The following is a 13687-nucleotide window of genomic DNA, read 5'->3' on the forward strand; positions in this document are numbered from 1 at the left end:
ATGAAATTTATTGTCAAATTGGTTTCCATACAACACCCAGTGCTCATCCCAAAAGGTGCCCTCCTCAATACCCATCACCCACCCTCCCCTCCCTCCCACCCCCCATCAACCCTCAGTTTGTTCTCAGTTTTTTTTTTTTAAATGAAATATCCAGAATAAGTGAGCCACAGCAACAGAAAGCAGATTAGTGGTTGCCAGAAGCTGGGTGGGGGAGGAATGGTAGTGAGTGATTAGTGGCATGAGGTTTCTGAATAATTTCTGAAACTAGATAATGATGATGGTTGTACAACATTTTGGATGTACTTAATGCCACTGAATTGTATACTTTAAAATGCTTAAAATGTTAAATGTTATGTTGTCTGTATTTTTCCACAATTTAAAAAAATCCACAGTGGGGTCCTTTAAAAAATAATACTGACTTTTTCATGAATATAACATACTTATTGTAGAAATGTGGGAAATACAGAAGGATATAAAATTATGGTGAGAAATCTCACATAATCCAAACCATAAATACAATCACTGCTGCTGATTTTTGCTTTTCTTTGCACACATTATTTCTTTTTATAATTTATATTCTGGATGAAATTGTTTTAGAGAATATATATATTTTTTTCACTTGGCATCATTTCAGAAGAATTTTCCTTATGTCATTAAAATTTTCCTAAACATAATTTCAAGAAAGAAAATTGAAATAATACTATAAATAAACAAGTAGAAAAATCTTTGAAGCAAGAAATGGTGGAGGCACAAGCGTTGGGGAAAGAGAGGTCTCAAGATAGTATGTTTTTAAAATGGGAGAAATAACAGAATGTTTTATGTTGCTGGAAAGATAATTTATTACAATGAAATAAGTATAATGAAATCTTTTTTTTTTTAAGATGTGTGTGTGTTGGGGGGTGGTGTGTAAATATATATACACATATTTGCATTTCTAAAAGTCCGGAAGGATATATACCAAAATGTTAGGAGTATTTATCAGTGTTAGGAAATGCAATGTCTTTTTCTTTTAATTTTCATATAATTACTAGGTTTTCAACTGTGAACATATATAACTTAGGTAATAAAAAATAAGTTAAAGCATGTGTAAAACAGACATTCCTGGCAATTTCAATAGAAAATGATGCAATAGAAAAGAAACTAAATCATTTTCAGAATATGGGACATTTCTAAAGCAACGTATGAATTCAATTAAAAGTATGATCATGAGAACTATTATCTCACTGTTCTCTGTTTCCTCCAATGAAAGGGCCCAAATCTGGAACCTCTCCAAAACAATAAAGATGCCTATGAAATATAAAGCATAGCTCCCATAATCATTATTTTCAATAGCTACCCTTTCTACTCCTTGGGTGTTTTATGAGTATCAAGAGTGCTGTTTCACATCACATTTCTGTAAGGATTCAAACACAATCTTCTAAATGGAAAGCATTATCTTTAGTAGTAGTATTAGTACTAGAACATCATTTATTATGGACTTAGTAAACTAGATTGTGAATTGCACCAGAGAAGTGTGTAGATAAAGGATTCTTGGAACAAGCTTGTCCTTCAAATCCAGAGGGTAAGCCATCTACCCTCATTAATGCTATTACAGAATTGGAAACATTCCTAAACAAACAAAAAGGACTCTCTTATTGTCTTTTACCGACATGGTGGCCCAGCTTAGAGCCCAGGTATGTAGGCCTGAGGAGTTTAGCATTTCTAAGAACGTGTGGTTTAAGTTTTTAAATATCCTCAGATGCTAAGGAATATTTTATTTAAATTACAATTTTTAATAGTTAATACAAACATGAGGTTCAAAATTCAAAAAGCACAGAAGTTCATACACATAAGTCATCAAGTGTACTTCACATCTTTGTCTGCCAATAGGTTATCCTCCAAAAAACCAAAAAAAAAAAAAAACCAACCAAAAAAAAAACCAAAACAAAAAACAAGCCCTATTACCAGTTACTTGTTGATATTAACAGAGATATTCATTATATGCATATATATAGTAAAATAAAATATTAAACAAATGATGGCACACTAAACATTGTTATGCATCTTGCTTTCTTCACTTAAAAATGTGTTTTGGACATCATTCCTGTATCAGTATACGTAGATAGAGCTGCTCGTTCTTTTTAACAGCTGCATGTTGCATGGAGATACACTAAAATTTATTTAACCTTCCCCTATTTATGATTATTTCAAAAATTTCCAATCTTTTACTATTAAAGACAATTCTGCAATGAATATCCTTATACATATAGCATTTTTCAATGTACAAATAATACTTTAGGATAGTTTATTAAAGTATAATTGCTGGTCAATTGTTATGTACATTAGTATTTTGATAAACATTGCCAAATAACCTTCACAGAGTGTGTAACAATTTATACTCCAACTAATAATGTATAGGAATGCCAGTTTTCTCACCTCTTCTCCAATACAGTTTGTTTCCAAATTTTTTGTTCTTTGCCAATATGATAGATGAAAAACAATATATCACTATAATTATAATTTGCACTTAGATTACCAGTGAGATGAAATATTTTCTCATATACTTAATAAACATAGACTTGTCTTTTTAATGAACAGTCTGTTCATTTATTTGCCTATTTTTCTATCGGGATGTTGGTCATTATATTTTCTTTATAAATTCATTGGGGTTTGCTATATACTAGGGAGCTTAGTAAGGCATAATTCTAAACATGAATAGAAGACAAAAAAATAATAACAAACCACTAATACCAAATCCGAATTATATGTATCTTCCAAATGTAATTACAATATAAGATATGAAGATGCCCAGGTTTCTTTCTAAAATATATTTTGGTAAACCCTTGCTTTCTTCCTCCATAGAAAAATTACATATAAAGCATCTCCTGTGTGGCAAACTCTGGGCTAAGCCCTGGGGTTACAGACATCAAAGACAAAGACACTTATAGACAGCCATTGATCTACAACCAACAGAAGATACCATGGAATTCTCATGATTCAATGGCCTTCACCCCCTTCAACTATTAACTGACTACTTTGTCTTCCATGTATGGCACTGAGGATACAGTGGTGAACAAGCCTGAGAACAGGGGAAAAAAAGACTGAGAAAGTGGCCCTTCCTTCATGGGTTTGAATTCATGTAATTTGAATTACAGTCTAATTCAAATTCCCTCCTGATACTGCTCAGAGTGGAAATTCAAAGAAATATATATAGTCAGGGAGAAAGAGCATATGCATTCATCAGGCAGAACGTAGTGGTAAAAGAAAAGGAGTCATGAAAGCAGCTAGGATCTACCTTGGGAAGTGCATGAGTAGTGTCCCTTTTCCTCAGAGAGGAGCATGTAAGAGAATCCAGAACTGGCTCTACCTAGTGCCTGACACCTGAATGTGAGATGACAGATAGGGAGGAGCGCATGACTCGGTCTGGATCCTTACAGGGACAAGTCTTTTTTCTTGCACAATTGTGGGGACCTGGAAATGGCACAGTGTGCTACCATTTCGAATGAGAACAAAAAAACAACAGTGTGGTAGAAAGAATGACTCTGGGCACAGACTAGTGGTTCATTTCTTTGAGTTAGAGGTCAAGATCTGTTTTCCTTTAGAAGACAGTGATGAGGCCTCCGTGGGAGCCCCCTCCCACTTTCTTCCTTTCCATGGCCCCATGAACAATGAAAAAACTTAGGAAGGCCACCCTAGAACCTCCAGCACGGGTAATTTATGGGTACAAAGTTACTTGAATATTAATCCTCTTTCATGAGAACAGAGTTGTTTTCCTCTTGCCCATGTTCAGGCCCATGCATATTTAGATGGAGGAAATATCGTGAACATGAGGAGGGGAGGCAGAGCTTGAGAATGGGACAGATACACACAGGGGTAGTTTGGTATTAATATGCTTCTCTCCCTCCATCACTGTTTTCCCTATATCTTTACCCCACCTTACATTCGACTATTTCAGTGCAAGAAACATGGTAAGTAATAAAGATGAGAGACTTAGGGGAGAGAAGCAATGAAAGCCTAAGGTGTTTGATATTGATCACAGGTTAGACCACAGTAGTTTTCTAGAAGCCAATCCCACAGTAGCCCAATTCGTGCACAGAATTAAATGCTTGGAACGGCAGTTTGGAGGGACTTCTCTAATAGAGGGGAAACAGCTTTAGAGCAGATTAGAATGCACTCCCTTCTCTCAGTCTTGAACTTCTTTCCAGACTCTTTTATCTTGGTCCCCTCCCCCAACCCACCTATTTAGGTGGGCCTAGGACTTTGGAAAGGTGAAATGTGTAAACACAACACTCTGGTATCCTTCCGCAAGATCGGGCCAGAGCAAAGTGACCCCCAAAAGTCGCATGCGTTTCAGTTCAAGAAAAAAAAAATGTAGGCCTGGTGGGGGAGATCTTGAAAGAAGGGAACTAATGCCGAGACCCTTTGATATTGGCTTCCTTCTCTCCGTCCAGCGCTGCTTCCTCTATAACCAGATGCTGCCACTGCACTTCCCAGGAGAAATAGCCAGGGTGGAGCTCACCGACAGAGGGCGAAGTGGAGGTATGCAAAGCTTGGTATCATTCCGCCTACATAAAGCCGGATCCCCTTACACTACGCTCTAGCTCCTCCCGCTGCCGCTTTTGGTACTGGGGACGTGGCCAAAGTCTGCAGAGGAAAAGGTAGCTGTTAATAAGTCTCTACGCGTGCGTCCCAGAGGAGGGTTGGGGACGGGAGGAAGGGATATGCCGAAAAGTAACAATCGTTTGCCAATTACAGCTTTTACTCTGACGAAGCAGGTATCGCGCGTCCTAAATCCCAGGTGCCGGGCCAGTCCCCAAACATAGTCGCCGCCATTGTCTCGTGTCCTCTTGTCCATCTGACTGTCCGTCCCTCTTTCTGTAGATCACGGCACCCCCTTGAGGCAAGGAAATAAGAAAACTCCCTCTGATCCGAGCAAAGCAGGTCAGTGAGAAGGCGGGAATCACTTGGGAGTGTGGAGATGGGTATCAGAGGAATGTGGGATACGTGACCTGGTCTAGGGCGCCAGCGGTGAGGGGGAGGGGTCAGGGGTAATTTGAGTGGCACACAACTATAAATTTAAAATGATCTGCTTCTTGCTAGCTTGATTTTCAAACACTAATCCCGTGTTTGGGAAGGTAAAGGAGTATAGTAGCAGCTTCTAGGAGAGAAATGGCGATTTATATGATAGCAGGAGGGGCGGCTGCTGCCGGTGAGAACGGTTGTTCGGGGAACCCTGGGAGGGAGAGAGTGTGAAAAGAAGTTGTAACTGTTTGATAATCATGACCCTGGATTAGATTAGAATATCGTTTCATGTACTGGTTACTAGTCTGATTATTAATAATCAAGTCTCTCCGACTGTCTTTTCATTTGGTCTTTGGGTGTAACCTGTGTTTATATGTGTAGGCCTGTTCTTAAGTTTTTGGTACAGCATGTTTGTGTAAAGATCTGTAGAGGCCCGCGGACCACAAAGGAAGGGGATAAGAAAAGGAAACTTGGCCTGATTTCTCCTGGGTGGGCAGTGCTTGGAGTTGGTAGATGGCTAAGACTAGAATAGGTAGGAGTCTAGGGGACACTCCAGATCTCCTTTCTGCATGCTTTCTAGACAGTCCTCCCTTGCTCCTGTTGTGTTGCAGAAAATGATAGGCTTTAGGAAAAGGAAGGAAACATAAGAGCTTACCTGAAATTTGGAAATCATACTTTTCATTGACTTCCAAACAACTTCCATGGCTTGTCTGAGCCTTCCATCTCTACTATCACCACCACTATCTTGCAGGGATATTTGAGTTGTCTGTGCATGGGAATTGTCAGACTTTTGGAATGGAGCAGAGGAACTTGGAGGGAGGGAGAAGAAGGAGAGGTGCAGAAAATTTTGGCAAATAGGTACCTGTATCCAGAAGGGATACAGATTTCAGGTGCTGATCTCTACCAAGGACCCAGTCTTCATTGTCTCCTGTGTTTCCTTTTATTTATCTCTGCATTTGTGAATCTCTGTGTACAGAACCATCACCAGGTCTGTGGAACTCTCAGTTGTAAAGATTTGCAAGTCACAACCCAACTTGAACCTAGAAAATAATGAAGAGAAACATGCCCTGTGTCTGTTACGATTGGTGTGAGGGTAGAGGGACAGAAGACGACTGAGACTAGATAATTCTATTCTCTTTTGTTCTCCAGTTTAGTAATCACTGTTTGGTCCTCTGCTGATGTAGTTGGGAGTCTTTGAAAGCTTTGGGGGTATAGGAAGTTGCTTGTTTTTCTTATTTCCCACTTTCTTTTCCTATTCTTATGATTCACCCAGGCCAATTTTGAATGAGAGAAATGCAAGGGCAGTCACTGATCAAGAAAATGGTGGGCAACAGGGAGGAGGAGGATCAATCCTGAATTAGGGCAATGGGATTATGGGACCAGAAGGAGGCAAATACTAGACAAACTACAAATACAGAGACCAGGGACCAAGATCTTTTAAGCAAGAGATCAGTTTCCATATCCTCTTGTTTGTTTATTTGTCCATCGATCTGCCTGTAGGTCTGCTGTAAGTCTTGTCAACATTGGAAGCAAGGAAAGGAGGAGAAAATTACTCCAGATCAGTGAAGTTTGGTATGAGTATGGAGACTTCCCCAGTAGACCTGTAGGATGAAGTAGTAGAGATCTGCTTGGGTCCAGCAGGGATAAAGAGCCAGTCTAGGGATTCCTTAGCCTCTCTCACTCCCATTCAGCTTTCCCACCCATTCTCCATACTTCTGTTTTGTGTCTGCAAACGAGATTAGTAGCACCTTCAGTTTTGTAGAGAGTGTGAAATGAGGACAGAGTGTGCTAAGTATCTACCTCTCCCACTTAGCACTGAATGTCCATAACTCTCCTGTCTCTCTGTGCTAATCAACATAAGAAATAAATTGGAAAAGACTCAAGGCCCCGTTTCCTTCCTCCACCCCTAGGTCCAACTTCAGTGGCAGATCTGGTGGCCTTGGAGTGGCTGAAGACACCCACCCTCCACAGGGCTGCGCTCAGGCACACAGCCATTCTTCCTTTCCCAGAGTGAGCTTCCTCTGCACGTTGTTTATATCATTGACAGAGCCTGTAGTTGGAAAGAGGGCCGAGTGACAACTGGACTTTGTATGAAAACACCAACCTGGGACAGACCTTCAGTCAATGCTGAGACAGGGTTGGAGGTATATAACTTGGCCTTGTCTTTAACTTGGATCATGACTGGCTCTGAGGGTAAGGCAGGGGCAGAGGAGGGGCTGAGGTTTGCCTAAAAGCTGGAATCAGTGGCCCTGCCAACCCTAGAGCCAAGGCTAAGATCCAGGCCAAGGCTGGGGATGGAGCAGTGGCCAGGACACAGACTGTGACCTACACTGAGGCCGTGGCTATGACAGGGATGTGAGCAAGATGGAAGCTATGGCTAAGACTAGAGTCATGACTGAGACTAAGGCAAAATCCCTGGCAGAACCTGGTATAGTGCCCCAAGTCAAGTCAAAGCTGACGCCTATGGCCAGGGTCAGTGCTGTGACCAAGTACGAAGTCAAGGCTGGTGCTGGAAGTGAAACCAATATCAGGTCCTTTGCCAAGGCTGATGATAAGGTCAATATTGAGTCCAGGTCCCAGAGAAAGAGAGAGGACAACATCAAATTCAGGGCTGGGGCTGGGGACAGAGCTGGTATTGTAATCGAGTCCAGTGATGAGGATGAAGAAAATGTCTGCTCCTGGTTCTGGGCAGGAGAAGAGCCTAGTGTAGGATCCTGGTTCTGGCCTGAAGAGGAGATTCCTTCTCAAGTTTATAAGCCTCCACCTAAGATCCAGGAAAAGCCCAAGCCCATACCCAAACCTGAACTCACTATAAAACAAAAAGCAGCATCATGGTCAAGGGCCAGGTATAGTGTCCTAGTCCCAATAGAGAGAGGGAAGCCATTCTTGCCTCCAGAAGGGAATTGGACTCTCGTTGAGACCTTGATTGAAACTCCTCTGGGGATTCGGCCTCTGACCAAGATCCCACCCTATAATGGACCTTACTTCCAAACCTTAGCTGAGATCAAAAGCCAGGTTAGGTATAGAGAAAAGTATGGGCCCAATCCAAGAACCTGCCGCTGTAAATCACGTGACTTTAGTTTAGAGCCTAAAGAGTTCGATAAACTCGTTGCCCTACTTAAGTTAACTAAGGATCCTTTTATTCATGAAATAGCAACAATGATAATGGGCATTAGTCCTGCTTATCCATTTACCCAAGATATAATTCATGATGTAGGTATTACTGTTATGATTGAAAACTTGGTCAATAATCCCAATGTTATAGAACACCCTAGAGCTTTAAATATAGTAGATGACAACTCTGAGTCTTCTGAAGAACCAAAACCAGGAGAGTCATACGTATATCAAGTTTGTAAGGACATATTCTCTTATCCCTTGAACTCCCCTGTGCAACTGGCTGGACTAAAATTATTAGTGCACCTGAGTGTGAAATTTGAGGATCACCATATAATTATTAATTACATTCCAGATTTCCTCACCTTGTTAAGCACAGGAAGTGTCAAAACCAAGTTTTATGTTTTAAAAGTGTTTTTGCGCTTGTCTAAAAATCAAGCCAATACAAGAGAACTGATTAGTGCCAAAGTACTGTCATCATTGGTTGCACCCTTTAACAAGAATGAGTCGAAGGCTAATATTCTTAATATCATTGAAATATTTGAGAATATAAATTTCCAATTCAAAAAGAAGGTGAAGCTATTTACCAAAGAAGAGTTCACTAAATCTGAGCTTATTTCCATATTCCAGGAAGCAAAAGAGTTTGGTCAGAAACTCCAAGACTTAGTAGAGCACAGTGATCCTGAGGTGAGAGATAAAGTTATACGATTAATACTTAAACTCTAAATAGCTGTATGTTCTCACAGAGCCATGAACATTTTTTTGTGTTATAATATGAAGCTATGCATATAATAATTGTAAGTTCAATATTTGTTATTTGTGTTGGTTGATGGAGGCAATTTTATGCATACCAAATGATCTTGAGAGCTTGAATGTTTGTTGATTTTTACTGTGCTATATAAATTGAGATATTTTTAATCTTTCTGCAATATGACCTGATAATGAACCTATTCATGCTGAGAAAGCTATATTTCTGTGCTTTATATTGACATAGTGTATTCGTTTGAGGCTTCATTTACATGTTAATAAAGTTGCATGCTAAAACTGGTGAAAACATTGTTGTAGTTCTTTAGTTGAAGTCTGGTCAGAAAGATAAAGCACAAATAACACAAAGATGATAAAGAGCACTGTCAGTGTTTGTAGGAGGGTACAGACCAAACAAGCTCACATTGATAGATCCTTTACTTTCAACATGTTCAAGGAATAGAATCGCACTACACAAGAAGACAAGACTGTTACTAGATGTAACTAGTGTTACTAGATGTGTTACTACTAGATGACATCTGGGCAGATCTGGGGAAAGGGGTAAGGACACTGACCTAGGAGAAAGGGAACACAGATACTTTCATTCCAATCTGAATCCCAGAACTTCTGTTCACCTTTTAACATAGGACGTCTCATTAGGATATCTTGAAGCTTTTAAGCTCCCAAGAGGATTCCTGGTTCTCATCCCCATTTAGAAAAGCCATGGAAGTATGTTTCTGAAAGGACCCAGTCCCACTGTGCCCTCAACCTCCAGGTACGCCCATCCAGGGGTACCAGGTTTACTGTTTCATCTGAGAGTTCCTTCCCCTGTAGTCCTGGGCCTCAGAGGAGGCTCTTCCTGGAGACCAACTACTGAAACTGCTTCATGGATAGTCTCATTTGCCCTGCCTTGGTGATGGTTTACTCTCATCCTTACTTTTGTTTGCTGGCCAATGGTTTGAACTTGGTAATTTGCACCTATCCTTGGTGGCAGCACTGTGTTTGTGCTGATCCCTTTTGGTCAGAGCTCAGAATGTTGAGCTCAGTGAGATAGCTACAAGATTCCAAAGTCCTTTAGGGGTGTGTAGTTAGGAAGGAATTAATTCCCTAATTCCATTATCCTATCTTGTTTGTACAGTTTATAGAGCTGAAGCAATGTTCTCTATACTGCTTCAGCTCCTCCTGAGTATACTTAATGAAAACTAGGTTCTGGCCGGCATAGAATGCCTGAGTATAGATTGGGATTAGGGATCACCTCTGCCTCCTTTTGCTGTTCTTGTTCTGTTTCCTTTACTGCCCAGAATTGGGAAATACAGATATTAGGTTCAGTGTACAAATACTAGTCTTTCTTTTGGACTTCCTCTCTTCTAATTTATGTATTTTGGGGAAGGCCTAAACTGAAAGAATCTCAACAGAATGTCTGTCATGTACTCCTGTTTTTAGAAGCTATCCCTAGTTTAATTTCTATTAAGGTCAGTTCTGAACTTATCTGTTATACCTCTAGGAATTAAAATGAAGGGCAACTGGCCACATATGTTCATTAAGGGTGAAAAAAAGTAGGGTTTTTGCAATGTGCAGCTGTAACTTAGATGATTTTTGAAGTTCTTTATAATTTGTTTTTTAATCCTTTGTAATTCTAGCTATGTGTACTAATTTGAGAATTGGGGTCTTCACAATACAATTGGACCAGACCCTTTGGAAATATTCCGGGTCTTAAATGGCCTATGGAGCACAAGATCAATTGATAGCTATGGAATTTCCAATCAGCTAAAGAGAAAAATGAATGTGAGGTATGCAGGTATTTGTGTCAAGGCAACAAGCTGATGGCCTCTCCTTAGGTGGGAGTTATGGGAGACAGTCATTTCCCAAATTTTTCCTGGGATGTACTTGAAGTCAAAACCCTGTTGCTCATCTCATCTTTTCTAGAAAAATAATTCAGGCAACACCATGTTGTATCAGGGCTGATCTGGATGTTACTTTTCTTAAAATGTTGCCTCTGTAGGTAAAAATCAGGATGGATTTCTCATCTTTCCTGCCATGAAGTAAAGTAATTAACTAATCTTCCTACAGCACAGCATACCGTCAAATTTAAAAGAGGAATTTTCAATGGGAATTCATCTATACAATATCATCAAATTCCCTAGCAAGGCTTTCAAAGCTCTGTATCCTTTGGCATTTTCCGTTTTTCCCCTTATATCCCACCATGTGACCTACATTCAAGCCTCACTGGGCTATTGTTTCCTGACTATTTTATGCAGTTTCCTGCTTTTATGTCTCAAATGCCAGGTCATTTTGAAGTCTTCATGACACATTTATCCCCCCTCTCCATGTTGGAATTAATAGCTACTTTTGCATTTCCAAAATTTTTTATTTACTACTGTATTTTAGCATTTATGTCTTTATACTATACCCTGGAGTCTTAGTAAGTTGGATCTTGTGTTTAGAGACAGCTTAGAGGGGGGAAGCTTGGACTTTGAGAATGTCTCAACTCCAAAGTGTGAACTTTTTGTTGTGTATACTAATAATAATGATTAACATTTATACATTTATTAAGTGCTTACTATGCGCCAGATACCATACTATGTGCTTTATTTGTATTAACTCATTTAGTTCCTAAAACTTGTGAGAAAGTGGAGATACTGATTGGTTAAATAATTTGGCCAACTTCATTGAGTTGGTTAGTAGCAGAGCTGATATTCAAACCTTTGCAGTCTGAATCTGGAGCCAGCATGTATACCTACTTTGTAACTCTGTAACCCCACACAGCCCTTAGTAAAGTACATGGCCCATCCTAAACTTAAATTTGACTGTTGTCAGACACACCTGTCCCTTATCTATTCTGCTTTTTCCATTTGTGTAGGCCTCCTCCTGCCTTACCTTCATTCCTTACCCAACTAAGCCTTCAGGTCCATCACTTTCAACATGTTTCACATTTTTTCTTGTGGTAAAATATATATGTAACATGAAAGTTGCCATTTAGTGCACATGAAAGTGCACAATTTAGTGACATTAATTGCATTCACAGTGTGCCATCAATACTATTTCCAAACTTTTTCATCTCCCAAAAGAGAAACTGAGTAACCATTAAGCAATAACTCTCAATTCCCCACTCCTTTCAGCCCCTGGTAATTCCCAATCTACTTTCTGTCTCCATAAATATGCCTATTCTAAATATTTCTTATAAATGGGTACATTTTTCATACAATATGTGTTCTTTTGTGTCTGGTTTATTTCACTTAACATGTTTTCAAAGTTTATCCATGTTGTAGCATGTATCAGAACTTTATCCCTTTTTAATAGCCAAATATTGTTCAACTGTGTGTGTGTGTGTGTGTGTGTGTGTGTGTGCACCACATTTTGCTTACCCATTCACTTGTTGATGGGCATTTAAGTTGTTTCCACCTATTGGCTATTATAAATAATACTGCATTGAACATTGGCGAACAAGTATCTATTAGAATCTCTGCTTTGAAATTTTTTAAATATATACCTAGAACTAGAATTGCTGAGCCATATGGTAATTCTATGTTTAGCTTTTTGACGAACTGCCAAACTGTTTTCCATAGCAGCTACATCATTTTACATTTTCCAACAGCAACATACAGGGGTTCCAGTTTGTCCACATCCTTACCAACACTTGTTATTTTCCATTTTTTAATAGTTATCCTAGTAGGTGTGAAGTGGTATTTCATGGTGGTTTTCATTTGCATTTCCCTAATGACTAATGGTGTTGGGCATTTTTTCATGTACCTATCGGTTGTTTGCATATCTTCTTTGGAGTAATGTCTACCCAAGTTTTATTGTTGTTATATTGTAGTATTTCTTTATATTCAAGGTACAAGTCCCTTATTGGCTATATGACTTGCAAATATTTTCTTTTATTCTGTAAGATTTTTTAATGTTAATGATGTCCCTTGATGCATAAAAGTTTTTAATTTTTATGATATCCATTTTATCTATTTTTTGTGCTTTTGATGTCATATCTAAGAATCCATTGCCAAATCCAAAAGCTAGGAAGATTTATTCTTGTTTTCTTCTAAGAGTTTTATAGTTTTAACTTATGTTTAAGTCATTGATCCGTTTTGAGTTGATTTTTGCATATGGAATTAGGAAGGGGTCCAACTTCATTTTCTACATGTGGGAATCCACTTGTTTTAGCATCATTTGTTGAATAGACCAGTCTTTCTCCATTGAAGGTACTTGGCACTCTTCTCAAAATTAATTTGCTGTAGACATTATTGGTTTATTTCTGGACTCTTAATTCTGTTCCATTCATCTCTAGGTCTATCTTTATGCATGTACTGCAAGATTTTGATTACTGTAGCTTTGTAGTAAGTTAAGAAATCAAAAAGTGTAAGTGTAAGTGCTCCAACTTTTCTTCTTTTTCAAAAAAAAATTTTTTTTTAATCTGAATCCCTTTCCATTCCATATGAAATTTAGGATCAGCTTTTCCATTTACATCAAATAAGCCATTGGAATTTTGACAGAGATTGTATTGAATCTGTAGATTCCTTTGGGGGTATTGTCATGTCAACAATGTTAAGTCTTCTGGGGTGCCCGTGTGTCTCAGTTGCTTATATGTACCACTCTCGGTTTTGGCTCAGGTCATGATCTTGTGGTTTCATGATTTCAAGCCCTGTGTCAGGCTCTGTGCTGGCAGCACAGTGCCTGCTTGGGATTCTATCTCTCCCCCTCTCTCTGCCCCTCCCCCACTCGTGCTGTCTCTGTTTTTCAAAATAAATAAACTTAAAAAAATATTATCTTCCAATATATAATAATGGGATACCTTTTTATTCATGTAAATCTTTAATTCCTTTTAGCAATATTT

The 13687-nt window shown here is 39.0% G+C and overlaps 2 protein-coding genes across 3 annotated transcripts in view; both read left to right on the forward strand.

The window, feature by feature from the left end:
- Positions 1 to 4513: 4513 nt before the first annotated feature.
- GPRASP1 (G protein-coupled receptor associated sorting protein 1) overlaps positions 4514 to 13687 on the forward strand; it is a 48271-nt gene continuing 39097 nt past the window's right edge. The window contains exons 1-3 of one of the 2 annotated variants that reach the window (XM_042974943.1): positions 4514 to 4637; positions 4861 to 4920; positions 6912 to 7145. The gene's annotated coding sequence lies outside the window, so the exon portion shown is untranslated. Of the gene's footprint in view, positions 4638 to 4673; positions 4755 to 4860; positions 4921 to 6911; positions 7146 to 13687 lie in introns of those variants that run through there. The other variant, XM_042974944.1, reaches the window with a different exon arrangement.
- On the forward strand, positions 7199 to 9157 carry ARMCX5 (armadillo repeat containing X-linked 5; the record flags this gene model as incomplete). The annotated part of the gene is given in 2 exon segments (XM_015540594.2): positions 7199 to 7346; positions 7349 to 9157. Coding segments are annotated over 2 exon segments (1641 nt in total), but the record flags the coding sequence as incomplete, so codon positions are not given.

This window comes from Panthera tigris, chromosome X (genome assembly GCF_018350195.1).
Source record: "Panthera tigris isolate Pti1 chromosome X, P.tigris_Pti1_mat1.1, whole genome shotgun sequence".
NCBI lineage: Eukaryota > Metazoa > Chordata > Mammalia > Carnivora > Felidae > Panthera > Panthera tigris.